The sequence below is a fragment of the Blennius ocellaris genome, assembly GCF_963422515.1.
Source record: "Blennius ocellaris genome assembly, chromosome: 12".
Classification (NCBI taxonomy): domain Eukaryota; kingdom Metazoa; phylum Chordata; class Actinopteri; order Blenniiformes; family Blenniidae; genus Blennius; species Blennius ocellaris.
Genome location: NC_137661.1, coordinates 11,060,790 through 11,081,008, shown reverse-complemented (window position 1 = coordinate 11,081,008; position 20,219 = coordinate 11,060,790). Strand labels below are relative to the sequence as shown.

The 20,219-nt window shown below is 42.3% G+C and overlaps 1 protein-coding gene across 9 annotated transcripts in view; it reads right to left on the bottom strand.

The window, feature by feature from the left end:
* Window positions 1–329: 329 nt before the first annotated feature.
* The window catches only part of csnk1g2b (casein kinase 1, gamma 2b), a 41,216-nt gene continuing 21,326 nt past the window's right edge, over window positions 330–20,219 (bottom strand). For 4 of the 9 annotated variants that reach the window (XM_080506578.1, XM_080506581.1, XM_080506579.1 and 1 more), the window contains 9 exons: window positions 12,418–12,566; window positions 11,355–11,589; window positions 10,971–11,056; window positions 8,342–8,426; window positions 8,089–8,237; window positions 7,029–7,112; window positions 3,916–4,017; window positions 2,019–2,125; window positions 330–1,198 (listed from right to left, as the gene is read on the bottom strand). In XM_080506578.1, coding sequence (XP_080362704.1) covers window positions 1,144–1,198; window positions 2,019–2,125; window positions 3,916–4,017; window positions 7,029–7,112; window positions 8,089–8,237; window positions 8,342–8,426; window positions 10,971–11,056; window positions 11,355–11,589; window positions 12,418–12,566 — 1,052 coding nt within the window. In that variant the 3' untranslated portion in view covers window positions 330–1,143. The remainder of the gene's footprint in view (window positions 1,199–2,018; window positions 2,126–3,915; window positions 4,018–7,028; window positions 7,113–8,088; window positions 8,238–8,341; window positions 8,427–10,970; window positions 11,057–11,354; window positions 11,590–12,417; window positions 12,567–20,219) is intronic. The other 5 variants (XM_080506580.1, XM_080506582.1, XM_080506583.1 and 2 more) reach the window with 3 other exon arrangements.

The following is a 20,219-nucleotide window of genomic DNA, read 5'->3' as shown; positions in this document are numbered from 1 at the left end:
CAAAAGACAACTCTTCTTTTTTTTTTTTTTTTTTTGCTTTTTCATGTAAATCAACATTTTTCAGCCATAACTCAGATATAAGCATTGTGAAAGACTCTTCCTAAATCAGTCTTTATTAAGTTCTTTTCTTTATTGTTAATTTCAAACCTAAAGTTTTCCTCTGTAATCGTTTTTCTTTTCTTCCCCAAAAGTGCAATAATAATGAGAGCTTAATATCGGTTTCTCTCGTTCTTCCACAGTACCTGAGACCAGTGACTGTGCTACTAAGTCCACGTTGAGAGACAAAAAGAAAGCCAGAGTGAGGAAAGAATTGAACTCCAGAACACTACAACATAAAAAGAAGTTTTCAATGCAGGGATTCGACGTCAAAAAACTGAGGATTCACTTACAAAAAGAAAAAAAAAAAAAGAACCAAAAGAAAAAAAATTACATAAAAATCATCCAGATTTAGTTTTATAGATGAAATGCTTCCTGTCTCTCTCAGATTTAATCATCAGCATAGTTACCTTTTCCTCTTTACCTTGATCCCAAAACAAACACCAAAGGAAGAAAAAAAACAAACCAAAAAAATAAAATAAAATACCAACAAGTTCCTTAAGAGCAGATTTCTTTCACTCGATCCACTTGAACGGTTTCCCCTGATCAACAGCTGACTGACACGCTCTTTAAGAAATCTAGAATACAACAACTGTTTCAAACAGTATCTTTTTTTTTTTTTCTTTTCATATTCACGCCACGGTAATTTGAGTTTCATTGTTAACAGCGTTTTGTTTTTTTTAAAACTCTCTTCTCAAAAGCCCTTCCTCGGCCCCCGCCATGTAAAGTGGGGACGCTTGTTTTTCCGTCCATTAAAGGAATCAAAGAGTCTGTTGAGGAGTCGGTGGGACTGCAACATTCCTTTCAACCCCGCCGGCAGCCGGGGGGGGGGGGGGGGCGTCGAGAGCGAGAAAGAGAGCGTGAGGAGAGGAGGAGGTGACTGGAGAGATAAGGTGTGAGGTCGGGTGGAGCTGGAGAAGAGACCAGGAAGTGGGTTTGGGGGTGGTGGTGGGGGAGGGGGGGGGGGGGGGGGGGTGCCTGTGTAGTTGCTTCCATTTAAAACTTGACAGTGATCACAATGGTTCATGTTCTCTCGGTTCTCGTCTTTCATTTATGCCTCTGGAGGGCTTTCCTCTTTCTCCTTTTGAAGAAACAACAGCACCTGCAAGAAGAAAACAAAACAGATTAAGTAGAAGAAAAATAAACTGATATCTTAAGACACGCACGCACGTACACACACGGCAGGACTGTAACTCCAGCAAATCTTACAACCTTCAATAAGTGCCAGACTCAAATCATTTCCTCGGGCAACCGAGCAGCATAATCCCTGCAAACTTATTATATAACTATATCCTACAAAGCTGTCTGTCTCTCTTGTATTTACCCTTTTATGGGTAGTTCCTGAGGCACCGTTTACATGATAATGCATCTTTTTTGCATGTCGTTTAGAGGGCAAGGGGTCACTGGTGGGTGCCGTTTTTATGTAATGAAACCACCTACGTAAGCATGCAGTGAGCAGCACGCTGGGAACATTGACGCTCCTTTAACATCGTCTTTCTTCGTTGTTGTGGCCCACTCAGAGTGGGCTGTTTGTGAGACGGGGGGGAGGGGGCCTTCACACGTGATCCAGATGACGGTATAGAAAATGCACAAGTTTTATGTTTTGTTCAATATTGAACCCGACAACTAGTGTGCAAATTCAATAGCAGCATTTCAGAAAAGTTCTGTTTTCGCTATTTACACATAAAAGGCAGACGCATTTTCAAAAAGTTCAGTTTTTGGTGCCTTGGTCGCGTAACTGGACACAATGAAAAGCTGTAAGGTGTGATGGAAATCTGATTTTCACTCGCTTTGTAGAAGAGTGTCATCACTAAAACATGCTTTCAAGTTGCTGCTAAATCCCGTTTAAAAGAAAAAAAAGAAAAACCACACTGGAAAGTTCAGGCATAGGTTTCGTGTGGGTGTGAACGTCCGTTGCATACTTGGTTTCGTCGGCCACTTCAACCTCGGTGGGAGCCGTGATGGGAGCGTTGGAGTGTCCGGCTGTGGGATCGTCAGTGTTCAACTCTCCGTTCGTTGAGCTCATCACCTGCAGCGTTGGGAGAAGGACACCAAACTGCTCACAGAAAGAAACACTCAGAGCCACCGGTCACAAGCTGGAGATGAACAGCCACCACAAAAAAAATAAATTAATTAAAAAAATGCACCTGGTCCTCAAGCCAACTGAAGCAACTGTCACCTCCGTCTACCTTCCACCAAAAGCCAGATGCTTATAAGAATACAGAGAATGGGTTCACTTGCTGCAATCATGCCTCCTGTTTATTCAAGCTGATGAGAAGCGGCGTTCTGAGTTACTATTTAAAAGAAGAGCATTTTTTGGTGCATGAAAATAAGTGTTCGTGGACTCAATCGTCTAATTATGGAAAACACTGTATGCACCTTATTGAAAATTTGTAATAGAAAGAGTTCAATTCAACAGAAGGAATAAGAGCAGCATGAACAAACAGAGGCTGTGGTCACACTTTTACAGGTTGGGAAACGTAAACTCCGTTATTAGAACTTTTTGTTACTCAGGTGTAGATCAATTCAGCGCCGCATCAACCAGAGACCAAACTGCAGCCTCTTTGCAGCAGACCCTTGCTGAATTGTTTGCTAAAGGGATTTCTATGATCGATTGAACCTCCTTAAACTTTTATATGTAATCTAAAGCTAGAAGTTGATCAAATTTAAAGAAAAATAAAAAAGATCTCAATATCCCACAAGTTACAAAAGAGTATTCGGGCCATTCAAGGGAAAAAAATTAAAAATTATAGGCGATTAAAAGAAACTAAGAAAGAAACTCATCATGTACTTCGACCAGCGCATGTGACTGTTTCTACAAGATGCACTGCAGGGAATTCTGAATAAAATCAAATGTTCAGAAGCAGCAAGCGAGCCTATATTGTCGGGAATTATGTGATTTAATGTGATTATTTGGGCATTCATGGGGAAATGATTACAATTTATATTTGTATTTTTGTTTTTGGAGGGGGGGGGGGTGCACAATAAATACAAAAACAAAAGATCTCAACTTTTTTCTCAAAGTGCAGAATGAACACTGCTTTATTTTTTCCTTGAATAGCCCCAATACTCTTCGGTACACAAGTACATTTAGCCGAGCACTTAGTTTTGCATTCATCTATTGATGAGAGCTCGATGCCATCAGAGGATACGTTTTGTTCTGATGATAAAAAAAAAAAAATGCTACGAAGAGTGCAAATAAACTAGTCTGAAATGAGAAGTACTCCTTTATTTCTTATATATAGGCCAGATAACAACTCTACAAGTGTGAGCACAGCCTCAGGCAAAAATGTGAATCTGCCCTTAAAAAGCTGCAACTCCATAAGCCAACGCTGGATGGCGTATTTGCACCATATTTACAATTGAAGACTTCTGACATGATGGAGTAAGACTGGCCCTTTGAGATACACACAAAAAAAAAACAATAGCAGAGAGACTACAGCTTTTACTTTGGATTTCCATTCCATCCAAGAAATCTCGGGAGCTTTCCCCCACGGCCCAAGAACAAATATACAGTACAGATAATGACGTGTACTTCAAAAGGTTTGCATTCTGTTGGATGTCACGTTTGCGAGGCGTGTAGCGGGAGCAGCGGAGTAGCAGATGGGAGGATTTGAGCAGGCAGGAGAGTGTGGAACACACGGAGGGGGGGGTGCAGACGGTCTAGTGCGAAGGCGCCGGAGTGGAGGCAGAGCGACGGACAGACAGGCGGTATGGAGTCGGTACCGGAGACGGGGAGGGGAAGAGTCGAGGCGCATAGAGAAACTACGTGGCTTCATGCAGGAGCCACGTGAGCGGCAGCGGGAGCAGCAGCAGTACCTGAACAGAGCCCCCCAGCCGCTCAGCTGTGAGGTGCGACCCCAGAGTCTCCTTATTGGTCACTGGAGTGGGCTGAGACTCACTTCCTTTGGGCTCAGGTGACTTGATGCACGGAGCAAAAAAAGGGGGGGGGGGGGGGGGGGGTGGTTGAGGCGGGTGGTTGGTGAAGTGGCGAGAAGAGGGGAGGAAGGGTGAGGGGTCGGGAGTGAGAGAGAGAGAGTGAGAGAGAGAGAGGTGATATGTGTTTGAAAGAGGGTGTGGAGGAAGGAGTGGAGGAGAGGAAGAGGACGGGGAAGTGAACATAAAACCAAAAAATTATAGAAGACAATCTCCAAGCAGAAGCAGGCTTTGTTAAGACAAACTATGTTAATAAAGGAGTGGAGGGAAGCAAAACTCTGTGTGAAGCTCAGATCCACACACTAATAAAGACATGCAGGAGTAAAAGAAAACAGCCTTGAGAACTTCAGCTCTGCATAAACTCGAAACACAAGTCCACAGTTTGGTTTCTGAGGAGCGACAGATTTGAATTTAGACTCGGGGAGCTGGGTTTTGCTCCAACAAACAATGGGCCTCGTGCAGGAAGCCGCACATAAAGGACAATATTATCGGATGTTTATGTCTTCTACAGTTCGCTTCAACGCTATGTGGAATTGGCCAACATTGAAAGAAGTGTTTGGTGAATTTTAAAACGCGTAAAGTACAAATCTGAAATCTATTTACAATATTACATTTGAGGGTTTTCACATCGAGTTCAATATACGGTTTAAGATTTTGTACACGACGTTACCTTGTTTTCTCCCTACAATTCTACAGTGGTGGACGATATCTGAAGAAGTTTGAGTTTGTTGAAAGAATAATTTAATGTTGGAAAATAAACCGCTGATATCTGAAGGTTGAAAAACTGGATAAAGGCTCATTTATGGTCCAGGTCTGCATTAAAACAGGTACGTGAGCTTGTAATGGTGTGGAAATGATGAACTTCATACTTCAAAGAATAGGAAGGATAAATACTGAGTTTAATAAATTGTATATAATAACATATCGTAAGAGGAGTTGGATCCATTGAAGTGTTTCAGTGCATTGTTTGTAACATAGTCAAATTGGACTTTATAGAAAAATGATAACCAAGTGGTTTTCATCTCTCAGTTAAGCATAGATGTGAACTAATGCTGGAATTTATGACACAAAATGAGTAAGAAATCCTGTCAACTCTATGACGATTGGAATTTATGGGCCAGGCGAGTTGTGCAGAAGGTTTTTTTTTTTCCCCCCCTTCACATTTTTGCATCGCCCCAATATAAAACTATGTCTGCGGTGCAGAATAGTGGTTTTGGGGGGAAACAGCGACCCTACACAACGTATAGCGTCGTTGGAGCAACACGGGGACAGCATGGCTGGTTGAGATCATCCCAAAGACTGTTTAATGACAGATGAAATAAGGGCGACTTGGGAGGATGCGGTGATTCAGTGTGGCACAACCCTGTAATTTCCTGCTGCAGGAAAAAAAAAAAACATGGAGGAATAGAGATTCTTGTTTTGGGAATCTGATATCTTTATTTGGTCTTGCAAAAAAATTAATTAAATAAGAAAAAGTCATGGCTCTATGTGTGCACGTGTCTTATTATTGAATAATAAAGACGGCAGTTTGTACGGCTTCAATACAACTGCAATGCTTTAAGAAAGACGTATTTGTTTGTTTTGTGTTCATATGAGCTTGATCGAGTTATTCATAATTTGATAGTATAGTTAGATAAAGCCTCATTAGTTACTGCATTGCAGCAGCTTTCCACACATTTTCCACCTAATCTTACAAAACTCATCATCCTCATCTCCTCCATCAGCTGTCATCCAAACTCAGGTACAGCTCCCCAGCGATCTCCTATCAGCTGGTCTGAAAGCCGCTCGTCCCAGTGCCCGATGAATATCCCATCCTCAAAAACATGTCTACTCGTCACTTCTAATCCCAACACCGCCCTGTGACTCCAGGAAGTACTTTTTTTCCCCCAGGAGACGGGCAGAAATATGGATGTAGTGAGTTTTAGTGAACGTAGCATTGGCTTTGTGTGTATTCATGTGTATTTCTACCGCAGACCGTAAATGAGCCTTTGAAAGCCTTCAACGCCTGTTTTGTAACTTTTATTATTCATTGCTGTAATTGGGTGACTTTCATAATATTTGTACATTAAAAAAAAAAAGTTTTTCTCACTCTTGCTGCAATTTTCTTCATTGTTTTCTTGTTTGTTAACTGCCTTCTGTGCAACTAAAGAACAATCCAGGAAGCCCTATTGGATACAGCCATTTTTTTATTTTCCTGCCAGGCTGTTGTCGGTGTTTTACAGTCATGAACAATCTCCTCGGACAGGAGGTGGAGCTTTATGAGCTTTAAAAGGTGGCCAGTTGCTATCAAGCCAATCATGCTCAATGGAGGGCTGTAAAAAGAGGCCAGAGTCCACAGTAATAAGTCAATCATAAAAATCAAACACGTCGCCTCTACGGCGTTGTGGGAAACGATGAGTCAGCCCTCCTGAAGAGGCAACAACATGATCGGTATCATTATTTGTGGATATCAGAAGTCGTTTATTGGCGGTTTTACACGGGTTGAAATCCAGTGTTAACAAAACAAGGCCCGGTAAACATGCTATCAAAAAAGAAAAGATCAAAGTGAACGCCGTCACACACTAAGCGTGTCGCTCGTCATTACTGGTATGAAAAATGCCATCAGCACTTTTCAAGTCATGCAATGCAATGACTCGCGCTTAGAGTGGCAAGGCGTGAAGAATTAGTGAAGCCAAAACTATTGCTTTGTTTCACAGCTGGAACGAGAAGAGGCTTCCTCATGGCAGATATAATCACTGAGCTGGGAGCGAGGAGGGGAGGAGGGGGGGGTATCGTTTTTTTGTTTTTGCTGGATGGGCACTCTGGTGAAGACTGACATCAATGCAAACCGGCCAGTAACCAAGTTGAAGAGCAGCCACTTCCCGGCACCGCGTTGTTCACAGTTGGACTAAACCTGAGGCGAGGCTGGCTGACTGGACTGGCGGGGTTGGTTGATGGGACAGTCTGCAGACAAGATTGCTGGCTGGGTGTGCCGTTTCAACAGGCGATCGTCTCACCTGGTTTTTGGTCTGCTGTTGTGCTTTGTCTCTGCTGCTGGGCTGCAGGGGCGCGTCGCTGGGGATGGGGCCGATCGGCGTGGGCTGCGAGCGAAACAAGAAAGCAACCTCGGTGAACAGCGTTGAAAGAGAAATTGGGACTACGTCCTGGAAAATAGTGCATCGGGTGCAAACTTAAGCCACGTCACGGGGAAATATGCTTTTCTATGTCAAATTTGGAGAAATGAGAAATTCACTTTCGGAGGTCTGAATTCAAAACTGTCCCAACGCCTTCCTGTGAGGTCTTTTTGCCCGACGTGAGCCGAGGCAGGCGTGAGCCCACCGTAACCGAACCCTGGGTAAAGCAGGCGGAGGAGATGGATGGACATGTGAATGACTTCAGACGGTGGCTGGCTTTGGCCTGGCATTGCTTGTAAAAGACAATATTTCAACTCAAGCAACTGCCTGGTCAAATAAAGGTCAAGTAAACTGACGTTGTCACCTGAGCCAGTAGACAATGTTCCAGGGAAGATTAAGTATATTTAGTTTAAAAGTTTCAACTTTTCTGTCACGATTTGATTCACAAATACTGGTTCAGGGAAACCTCAAGCTATCTTCAAAGAAAACTTGAATAACGGACCTGTTGAAATCGAGTTGTAAAGAACTCAAATTCAACACATCAGTGTTTTTTTTGTTTTGTTTTGGTTTTTTTAAATGTGATCCTGCTCAGACAAAAATAAACCTGATGAAGTGACAAAACAAGAAATCCTGGAACGTCGAAGGCGTCCAGTTCCGTTACCCCTCTGGGACCGTGGTTGGAAACCTGTGGTGGCGTTTACAGCGCAGACCTGCGGAACAACCTCATGCTTTTATTTTGAAGCCTTCTGCTTTAAGCTATGGACATAAGTGAAACGCGCTTCGCTATGTTGGTGTGTGCAGCCTTTCTTGGGTGCCGGAAAATAAATCTCACCTTGATGTGATTACAAATGATAAACCAGTCGTGAGCATTCGTGGGACTTTTGACAGTTAAAGCCGTTTCAGTGAGAGAGGAGGACCAGCAGCGTCAGGAAGAGGCACTCACGAGAGATTTGCCGACCCAGTCGTATTCATAGTCAAAGACGTAGCCGTTCCTGTCGAACAGATCAGTAAAGAGCTTCCTCAAGTAATCGTAATCGGGCTTCTCAAAGAAATCCAGCCTCCTCACGTAGCGCAGGTAGGTGGCCATCTCTTCTGTAACAGAACCAAAGCCCGTCACAAAGAGCAAACGAAAAGTTTGATTAGAAACACAGTAGTTGAGCGTGAAAAGAAAATCATGGCCGGAGGGTTTCACTGACCGGGGAAACTTTCGCAAAGCACTTCGATGGGCGTTGCTCGCTTGGTGTCGCCTATTTTCTGGTACCTCTCCTTCAAAGTGTCAGCCTGGACGGGAAAGACGTTTTGAGGTATTATACTTACAGATGATTCACTGTTAATGAAGTACAAGCATGGCAAATGAGCAGGTGATAATATTCCAGCATGTTTTCACTCAAACACCCGAGTTGACGTGGATCACTCTTATGAGTAGGGATGTCGTGATCATACATGCATTTTTAATTGATTGGCAGGTTTGTTTGTTGTTGTTTTTTTTTTTACGTGAGGTGCCACAAACATGGTGCTTTTAAAGTTTTTTCATCCAAAGTATGTTCCGCCAACTCAATATCATATCAAACGTCACCTAACTGGAGCTGTACACTAAAGTATATGGCAACATACAAGATTGCTAAAAACTAAAACAAGAAGTGACCACTATTTGCTTCACGACAGACATGTGCCTCATGCTAAAAATGACTTCAAACTGGATTAATTTCACCGCTTTTCCGTTAAATTGAGCAATGTTGCACAAGGACTTCACAGGTCCCACATAGCAGAGCAAGTGAAAGAACAGATTCATGCCTTTTTTTAAATGCACCTGTTTTATGTGGCGCTTTTCAGGACACTCAAAGACGCATTTACATCTTATAGGACATAGATTCTCTTTGGAGGTCAAAATATCGAGTAATGTAATGATCAGATTGGTAAATGATCACGATGAGCCTATAAACTCAATTCGAAGACAAATACGACAAGGACTGTGGGGGTCAGAACTTTTATTTGTAAGATACTAATAGTGATTCCTCCGCATAACCAGTATCAGCCTGAAGCTTTGTCAACTGAGGCGTTTGTCCTACCTCTGCTGAGAGGTGGACATTTCTAAATACGTATCATATTCAGCAACAGGTACAACTATATGGCAGCAACCGGTGCAGCACATACTTCAAAAAATTTGACTTATGGGAAACTATCACTCTCAACACAGAAAATACTACCTGCTGCTCTGTATTGTGATGTTAACTCTTATGTTACATGTGAGCGAGGGCCTGTTCTGGCCTAAACTATCAAACATCCCCCACATTTATACATCCCTCGCATTTATCTATCAAGAGATCTTCCTCCCACACAGCAAATGTTCAGATGAAATGCCTTGTCTCCTCGTCTTTTCTCCGTAAATCTTTATAATGTCTTTAAGGTAAAAACATTTTTTATAAAGATTTTAAATTAAAAAAATAAATAAATAAAAATGACCCAGCAACTCGGATGTTTTGCGTCGACATGTTTTTGAGGCACTTTTTCTTGGTGCTTTAAGCTCTTTTCTTTCAACTGTTCATATATAAAATAGGAGTTAGAAGTTCATCGTCTGCTCAATACAATCATTCCATGTCACAAATGGAAGTCTGAGAAATTTTAAAACTCTTCTGTACAAAGGTTGCAAATGACACATTTTGAAAGAGCTTGAAGGAAAAACATACCACTACATTGTGAATGGACAAAAAATATGACATAAAGCCAAATAAAGGCAGAAAAAGTAGATATTAATAGATCGTTAGAAACACATTTATATATGTTGGCATTATCTGACTGATGACTGTCGTTCTCACGTCAACTTTATAACTGTTAATCATTAGTTAGTGGTATCTAAACGACGTGAAACCGAAAATACCTACTTAAACCAATCTTAAAGTCCTTCTAATGCAAAATCAGAACTTTATTTGCTTGAATCATGATGACGAATAACTTTGCTCAATGTCGCACCAAAGTTTTCAGCGTTTGGAATTCTTAAATTCTTATAAATATTATAAATCTCCACAAGCAAGGAGAAAAGGAAGTTGATTTATATAGTTCAGAGCCGTGTTTCGGGATCACTTGGGACTGGACGACACACCCGGCTGGGCAGTGATAGCGTCACATCAGGTAGAATGACCAACTTTGCTCTGAGGCCACAGTCGTCCAACCGTTACTGCTGATTCAGTCATCTGCTGCCGGCCACCAGTGACAACAGCGTTCACTCTCCATTCACTGTTTTTTAATATACATGGTACACAGTTTGGTGATCCATTTTGTTTCTCTCAGCATTCGAAATTTCAGCATTGATTTTAGCCTTTAACCTATATATCCTCACTGGGAAATGACGCTTGATGCCTAAATTTAAGGACACAATGTTTTTTTTTACTGCTTTACACGCACACTTTAAATCAATCCAGTCTTAACAAGAAAACAATGTTGAAAAATATTCTGATAAATGCCTTGTCATATACGTCAAAGCAACACATCACACTGTATAACTCTGGATTTGTTCTGTGCAAAAAAAATTTATAATCACACAGATAGAAAGTGTTTGTGTGTGAGAATGCGAATGCTTCTCTGTCTGTCGAGTAAGGCCACGACAATAGACAAAAACAAAATTTAAAAAATCAATAAGACCTTGAAATGTCACCAGTGTGAGAGGATGCCCCGTCTCTTTCTAAGGACATGTGATAGTTGTGAACAGATAAAGGACGATGCAGAGCAACAAGCGACAGTATGCAGCATGAAGAGGGTGACAGAAGTCTCACTTATAACAGCACATGGGTAATACTCGTGGACTCTGGTACTACTACACTACTATACCTTGAGGCCCTGCCAGGGGAGGCTTCCTCGGAGGAAGTACATGAACATGTGACCCAGTGCTTCCAGATCATCCCTTCTGCTTTGCTCTGGAATGAGAAGAAATGTTTGACAATACACTCAGCTGTAGAAAAACTCGTCTACAGGAACGGCAGGCAATTATCGGCTAGAAAAAACAACAAAAAACAAAACACAAACGGTCAATTATCTTGAAATTTAAATAAACTGTGGATGGTATTAAATCTGCATGTTTAGCGCAAGAGCGGTCAATCGTGCATCACAAGGAACCAACAGTTTCAAGCTTCCAATCCAATGAAGCACTCATTGGATTTTCTTTATCTTAAAGTGAACTTTTGTCAGCAGCAAAGCACAGAGAATGCCGTTTACCTTTTCCCAGGTGTGTGTTAATGCTCATGTAGCGCGCCGTCCCAGTCAGACTCTTGTGCTCCCGATAGGGGATGTGTTTTTTGGTCTCGGGGTCTATATACTCTTTGGCCAGACCAAAGTCGATGATGTGGATGGTGTGTTGCCTCTTGCTTCCCGGCCGCCCAACAAGAAAGTTTTCTGGTTTCACGTCCCGATATATCAAGCTCTTGGTATGCACGTACTCCATCCTTGTTATCTGGGCGAAATGGTCACACAGTCACGGTTTGAGTAGAAAATCAGATTTCCGACACGGAATTTACAGTTTAAGTAAATATTACAGACTTGTGTATACATGTATAAATCCATTTGTAGGATGCATACATTTGTGGGTTTGAAGTTGATATTCTTTTATTTGTTTACTGTTAGTATTAAGCCTACAAACCAGCCATTTGGCCTAATGAGAGCTTTGCATGTTCGCCACACTCCTGTGAATCACCCCAAACCAATATTTGTCAAACAGACACAGAAGGTCCAATATTATGTCTGGAAATGGAATCTTTAGTTTCAATCACAGCTGTTTTCGTACTGTGAAGTACCAGTGAAAATGTTTAAATGAACGTTTAAATATTTAATGTGTGATACATTGTGAAACTCTGGTCATCTATTAAAGAAGTTCAGGCCTGACCAACGCTATGAAGAAGTGAAGTACAAGCTGTGTAATATGTAATGGTTAACTCGGCGACCCTGCTTCACTCTGGCTGACGGTGTGGTTTCTGTTGTTAAATGTGCAGTGTCACACATTATGATGTCTGGCTGTACTGGGATGCAAACAACGCTCTCTTTTTTTTATCTGCATCGATAAGAAGTTCCTGGTCTTTGAAAAGCTCTTATAGAGCCTAAATTCCTGACTTTACCATCTTGGAATTGGAATCAGTGGCTGGTCAACTAACTTTCTGTTGATTGGACATTCACGTTTAAAAAAAACAACACACTTTCAAAACAGCATCGTACTTTCTCTGACTTTTCAATACAAAAGTAAGCCGATCAATGCGCAGGTCACCTACTCTTCTGTTTTGGGCCTTACCAGCTGTATGGCTATCATAAGGACGGTCTTGAGAGAAAATGTGCGGTCACAGAGGTCAAACAGGTCCTCTAGACTGGGCCCGAGAAGCTCCAGCACCATGGCATTGTATTTCCCACAAGGTCCAAAGTAGTACACCTGAGGGATTCCCTCTGTGGAGATAACACACACACACACACACACACACACACACACACACACACACACACACACACACACACACACACACACACACACACACACACACACACACACACACACACACACACACACACACACACACACACACACACACACACACACACACACACACACACACACACACACACACACACACACACACACACACACACACACACACAGAAATAATGTTAGTGGGCTGTTTCTCAAATGGTAGATAACTGCATTTGTATTAGAAGTGGTAGTGGTAGATGTGGCATATACACATTATTCATGCAAACCGTACTATAAAAAGTTGTGTGCAATTTCTTAAATATATTAGAATTGAGTAAGGAAACTTTCATAATATAATGTGACAATGAGCTGCTTTTGCTACAGTCAACCAGATCAGGAATAACCAATTTCTTGTTTTTTTTTAAACCATTGCACTTCCTTCATAGATTTAATTATCACTGCAACTACATGTCTCAGTGTGCAACACTGAAAAGATCTGTGCTCAGTAACCTAATATGCCAAAGCCTATTATTATGTCATTATTCACCCCCCTCAAAAAAAAAAGAGCAAAAACTTGTTTAATGCAACCATTGCTGATCATGACAGTTTTTTTTTTGTTAAAGGTGAGAGGAGGAGACGCTACAACAACATAAATGTCAGTTTGCATCAACAGGTTTGTCAGAAAAAGGAGCGGCTTTGTTTTATTTAGTTTTTTTTCCTGCAGTGATCGAAGGTCAAAATCAGCACCAACGGCAGCAATGAATAAGAAGAGAACGCCGTCAACACTTGTAAAAGCCTCTGCAACTAGAAACCACCGCACCCATCTCAGTTTTGTATGGAGGCCAGTGAAGAATGTGGAAGGATCAACTTGAGAACATATCATGATGCATATCTGTGTTTTGACAGCGGGACAAACGGGCGAGGCAAAAAAAATGACAATAAAGCCCCGTTTACACGCCAACGTTTCATGTGGCAACAGCCAATCAGTTAAAAAAAAAAAAAAAAGTGTTGCACTTGCACTGCCGCAGCGGACACACCGACATCGTTGTAGTTAGTATGCCGGGTCACGGGAGGGCGCTGCTGCTGATAATCGCGAAATTCAGATGTTCAATTGTGGCTGAAAGTAAAAATCAACCACAGCAGGCTGAGTCACAGTCACCTGCTGCTGCCATTTCTCGAAATGGAGCTTAATTATACATTCTAACTTGACAGATCCAGTGTTAACACACATACAACACAATGCATGTGTTGTCAATACGATCTAAACACGAGTCCATAACTCGAGAGAAGAAGCAAGTAACAACAGCCCTGAAACGTATGTATTTATTTTTATGTAGGACTGCAGCGTAAATCAGGCTTGACACTCACTCAACATCCAACTACTTGTCTGAAACGGGTGATTTGTTCTGCTCTCCCTCTTCAAGTCAAGCCATTCATCTATTAAACACTCTGGACAGAGGTCAAGGAGGCCTGGAATTCATCCCAGCCCACGGGGGCGGGCCTGGACAGGACACCTGTCCATCACAGGACCGAGTCAGACAATTCACCATTTTTACATTGTTACCCACTGGGAAGGTTTTGAATCCAGTCAGTTTTGTTTTTTTGTTTTTTTAGATGCTTCTGAAGGGCATTGATATCAGCCTTCATACAAGGGATCACACTGTTTTGCAGTTTTGTGCCCTGGATGAATGACTTCAGGTTCTCAAATGAATTTCCAATGAAGAGTGTGCGTATGTCACACACACACACACACACACACACACACACACACACACACACACACACCCCCCCCCACACGTCCCGAGTTTTCTTATGAATGAGGTGGTTTTACCTGCCAGAGCGGAAAAGCATGCTAGTGCCCTGTACCTGCAGATTTAGTTCATTGGGTTTCTGTACTATAATCATTATCCAATTTGAGAGAAAAGTGAATACTCCACTCCAGAGATGCACCTCTTTCAAGTCAGTCTCAACTTTAAACTATCTGCAGTGGCTTATCCAGCAACATGTTTACAAAAAAAAGCAAATCCTCCTTTAAATCATCTCAGCCTCTCTCGGGGGGGGGGGTACATCCCACTTTGAGAACCATTGAGCTTGTGTAGGTTACTAATTGCCCCCGGAGCTGGACTTTGGACCGCGGGAGGCAGTGGGGAGAACACACAAACTCCACAGACAAAAGCTGCCTCTCCCATCAGGTTTGAATCGGGATTTGAATCAGCTTTGAAGAACCGCACTGAAGCCTGCTAAAGATCCAGCAGACTCTAAACTGGTGTAAATTATACTGTGCACAACCATCGCTGGTCCAGAATGCTCTATCACAAGCATTATCGCCACTATTTTATGGGATTCAAGGACTGAAATAAACCTATTATTACACACAACTAATCATTTCTAAAAAAAAATTTTTTAATTCAGAACATTTGGGGGATGAGAAACCCGTAACATAAATTGGTTAATATTTAAGAACAGCTGGCCGACCAGCGTCTTGACACGTGAAGTCTTCAGAAACAGTCAACGCTGCAAACAAAGAAGGCAACTGACACCGGATACAAACGCGTGCAGACACAGACAGACGCACACCTGTCTGCCCCGTCGTCGCTCGGATTTTGACGGCAACCATGCCAGTGACAGATGAGGCAGTGACGAGAGATCACCGGGGAGGCCGAGTCATCAAAAGCTTGGCCCAAATCTGGAGGGCATTCAAAAGCGCAGCCGTGACACGAGAACACGGGAGTGTATTAGAATTTCCTGCCGGTCGACGTGATCGTAGATCAGCGTCTGAGCGAACCGGAAGCGCCGTTCTGAAAACGACCTCGCCGCAAATGCCAGAAGCTCAGAATTGGGGCAATTTTAGTCCTATTTTTAATAAAAGGTCACGGCTTAACTTTCTAACAATAGGTCTGGTAAATGAATGTTATGTAACGGAAACTAACTTCAGCATGGAAAACCCGCAAAATTACTCTCCGATGCAGACATTTAATCTCTTGTTCTCGGTAACAGACAAAAAAGAAAAAGAAAAAAGAAAAAGTGAGCTAAAAAGGCCCTGTTAAAATGAATTTCTGTAATCTCGCGATTATATAAAGTCATATAAAAGTCGTGCCTCTAATTGTGGGAAATGCCCCGGCCTTCAGTGCAAACCAGCGTCAGTGGCACTCTGACCCCTGCTGCCTTGACAATTTGAGACAATCCACTCCATTGTATTTATGTGTAGGCCTTCTCAGGCAACGCCGGGGGGGGGCTGCGTCACGACCGCTGAAGACAATGTCGCCCGACAATGAAACGCCAGTATTAAGGGCCGACGAGGAGAGGCGAGGCCACGGCCACAGAGGAGGGGCGTCAAGAGGGAACCTGTATTAAAGATTTAGACGATGGAGTGATGGGTGAGAGAGGAGGAGGAGGAGGAGGAGGAGGGACTTCCATTAAACCCCAGGACGTGGAGACGTTCTCACAATGTGGAAATCTGATCATAGCCGGTGGGTCGACAAACACCAACTCGGCGTGGCTCAACTGCACATATCTCACAAGATGCCCGAGGCTGAAAATCAATAGCGAGAGAGGAAGGAGGGTTGAAACAACGCCACTCGTTTTTTTTTTATAAATTATTTATGTGTTCTGGATTTTATCTGTGGCTTTAAACGTTTCAGGCCTTTTTTTTTATTATTTCATAGAGATTGAAGAAACATGCAAGTATTCCATTTAATTAAACAGAATGTTCTGCCTTCATGCACACAAAACTAGTGGCAAGCTGGAATTCACTTCTGCGTCAAATGGTCTTGAGCAAGGGTGTCAAACATAAGGTCTATGGGCCAAAACCGGCCTGCAAAGAGGCTCCAAGCAAACAGTAAAAACTTCAAAGAAATGTTGTTTTTTTAAACAAATTTCTTAAGTACACAACAAAACACAGAGGCCCGAAACAAGACGTCCATGATGCTGCCATGAAAAGCGAGCAGACTTGCCTCAAAGCTATACTCTCCGAGTTTGTAAAAACATGCATAATGCAACAGATACAGGAAACGTGGACATTTCACAGTATTTTGGCAGAAGGTTTTATTGTTAATCGTTTGGTTTTGTGAAAATATCAACATTTTCGTCACGTATACTATGCGTCGCATTAAATTTGTCTTTGAATTTGGAACAGCGCTCGCGCATTGAGCACAAGATGCGAGGTGCCATCACGTAAACACGTTGCATAATAACAGCTGAGCTCACGCCTACCAAAAAGAAACAAATTACACAGAGCAACATGAAATTATGTTTTCTGGATCGTTAATTTGAGTAAGTTTAAGTTTTTTTTTTGGGGGTGGGGTTTATTTTCATTATCTACGATACCTTTGGTACCTACACATGTGACCTGATCGGTAGCTATGGTTGAAGTATGTTACATGTGGTTGTGGTGTCGCTTTGAATAACGCCTCATTTTAACGCTTTATAGATATGTAATAACGCAGGACATTATCTGAATCAAGTGAGTGGGTGGCATCTACAAGGTAAGACTGACTGTTCATCCCTTGCATGCAATAGTTATGATTAATGCAGATTGTTCGTTGCCGTCATGGCGCTTCGTGCCGACAATTGGCTCAATGAGGCTTCATGAATATTCACACTCATGCTGAAATCATCGAGTAATATTTGAGAGGAGACCTCCACATACATGTCACTAATTGCACAGAGATCCACGCAATCACAGATACGCGACCGTGTGAAGTAAATCAGCCTGTGAAGCTTCACTAAACGACCGAGACTTTAGTCAACCATTAAGGGCTGCGACCAAGACTAATACACGAGTAACGGAAATACCGGCTCAATTGTCATCTTCACAGAAATTTCTTCAGCAAGGAGGTGGGGGGGATTTCTAACAGCTGGGATGTGTTCAGGACAAGAGAGAATTAACAGTGTGCAGATAAGCTCCTACTGGGCGTTAAGCGCCGGGGAGTCCATGCTGTGACATCGCCGAGGCTCTTGCGTTGGGCAGGACTAACAGGGTCACATGTTCACATTTAGCCAAGTTGACAACATAAGTAGATTTAATCTATCGCCTTGATTCCTCCCATACTGGGCAGTCAAGTGAGTCCTCCTGTCATATCATCATGGAGCGGCCAGTCACTCACTGGAAACCAGGCCTCTGTTCAGTGGCAATGCAATTATGTGGCCCTGTAGCATTACATAATTAGAAAACATACATAAATCCAACTTGACAACAACATTATTATTACTATTATTTTTTTTTTAACTTTTAAGACTAATTCAATTATTGATTGATTTATCGATTGTTTCCATTTGGCACACTGTATACATTTGTTAATGTTAATGTTCATTATCATACAAGTGCCATGCCACTCCAGCTCTTTTTGCCAAAAACAAATTGCTTTCCACTCAAGGTAAAGGAGACAATCGAGTCTTAACCCTCAAATACCTAGGAAACTGAGGATTGCGTTGGGTTTGGGGGCTGCAGAATTGCTTCTTCCACATTTTATAAAATAACTAACTTTCAATACCTGTTGGTTCTTCAATATTACTGTTAAGTTTTGACAGTACTTAAAGGTTCACATGACTCATGTCTGTGATCAGACACTCATTCCAGGAGTTTCCTGGTGGCTACCTCAATGCCATTTTTGAACTTTCTCAGTGTAGAAGTTATGGTTACAAGAAATGGGCCATGTTAAAAAGAACAAAAGAACAATTTGAGGTCTGTGTGAAAACACTAATATTGCACTGATTTCTAGACACAAGCCATGGTTCTGTGAAGAAAACTAAATCAAAATCTACTTCTGTCAAGCAAAAGGCACATGATTCTAGTAAAGGTTTCACCTGACAGTCTAAAACATTTTCATCACACTCTGTCACCCATGTTTGTTCATTACCTAAGAGCAAATTAAGTCACTCGCATCTTATTCACAAATAAAATCACAATAGTGTAAAGTCGGGGTGTGTAGAGATACTCCGATCAGGCTTTATGGTGCCGATTCCGATTCCAATCACCAATACTGATGAGTGATCCTGGCTACAAGATATAGGGGGAAAAAAGGAACCGTAAAATCACCTTAATTTATACAAAAACATGTTTGTACTCCTTCAAAGAACTCACAGGCACAATGCAGCAGCTATTCAATCAAAAGGACAACTGAGCATCACTTAAATGTGTCCGCTACCTGCTATCAGTAACACAATTTTTTAACAGATTCAAAACATTACAGCTCTCAACAGTGTAACAAATAAAATAAATAAAAGGCAATATATCTCGCAACATTGCCTAAATCAAGTAACGTGCGTTGCTGCTCCGACTGCCTTTCTTTCCATTCTGTGCCGTGAGCACCTTCAGCCTCATGGGGGGACGTTTCTCTCTCAGACCGACAGTCCCCCCCCCCGATCCTCCCGGGCAAATTTCTCCTTTAAACAACAGCCTTTACTCAACTTTCTGTCCAAAATTTGACATTTTACGAGATTATACTGAACTCATGAGAATCTTGAAATGTACTTTTTTGCACCAGTACACAATTTTAACCAAATAGATCTCGGAACGCGTCGCACTGCAATTCAATGCAACCTCTGTGAGCTGTTGCGGCCGGCCCGCCAGCTGCTTCGGAGCCAGCGATAAATAACGCGAGGTATTTTTCCAGAATGCAAACTTTACATCACTCTCACAGTCACAGGCTGTATAAAAGTTCTACGGGGCAGACGTGCTTGCTGGGGTTTGCCGCAGTGCGAGGGGAAAAGTGGGAGGGGGACACAGAGGGCCAGCAGGCTGCACAGTAGGAGCTACAGGTGAATGGTTTTCAGCCATTGATTGGCACACGCAGATCACATACTTTTTCTGGGTTGGAGCTGAAGTACACTGCCATACAAGACGATTACAGACGTCAAGCAATAAAAGTAAACCTGAACAATTACAATGGTGTCAGAAGAAAGGATGGTCTCGGTGTGTTTATTCCATTTGCCAGAGCACGATCAATCCTTTCTTTTCGTCAGGGGAAATAGATCAGGCGGTGACAAATGCAGTCGCTGCATGTATACGTTGTGTGAGTGCGGCTGAATGCTCAGACTGACAGCCATGAAAGAAAAACATGCCACGGCCTTTTCAGAAAAGTACATTTAGGTGTTTCCCTACAATCTGTATCCAAGCGAGGCAGTGGCCGCTGTGAGGAAGGCGACCGGGGAAACGATCCAAGTCGACGCCGTAATGGCCCGAATGCTTCTAGAGGGCCTGCTATAAATAGTCAAGGACTGCCCTAATGCCCCACCTCCTTATCAACAGCGGAGGGCTTTTGCTCCAGCATAAGGAGCCAAGAGGGTGGCACGTGTCACAAAATTAGACCAGGACCCACATGGGGTCACTGCATCACTGCGTTGCTAAAGGAAGACCACACACACACACACGCTCCAATACGAGTCTAACCATAATCTTGATGGCACTTTATACAGCGCATCCTTTATCGATCATCTCATCTATACAAGATCCATTGACTTGGATCCTTTAAAACCTTTCATTCAATTTTGTGATTATTTGGGAGATGAATCGCAACTTTTTTTCCATTTTGCTCATTCTGCATTCAAATTACAGTTAGGTTAGTAGAAATAATTATTTTATCGTCTGTCTTTGTTGTACCGTATTGTTTTTAGATGTTTGTAACCTTGTA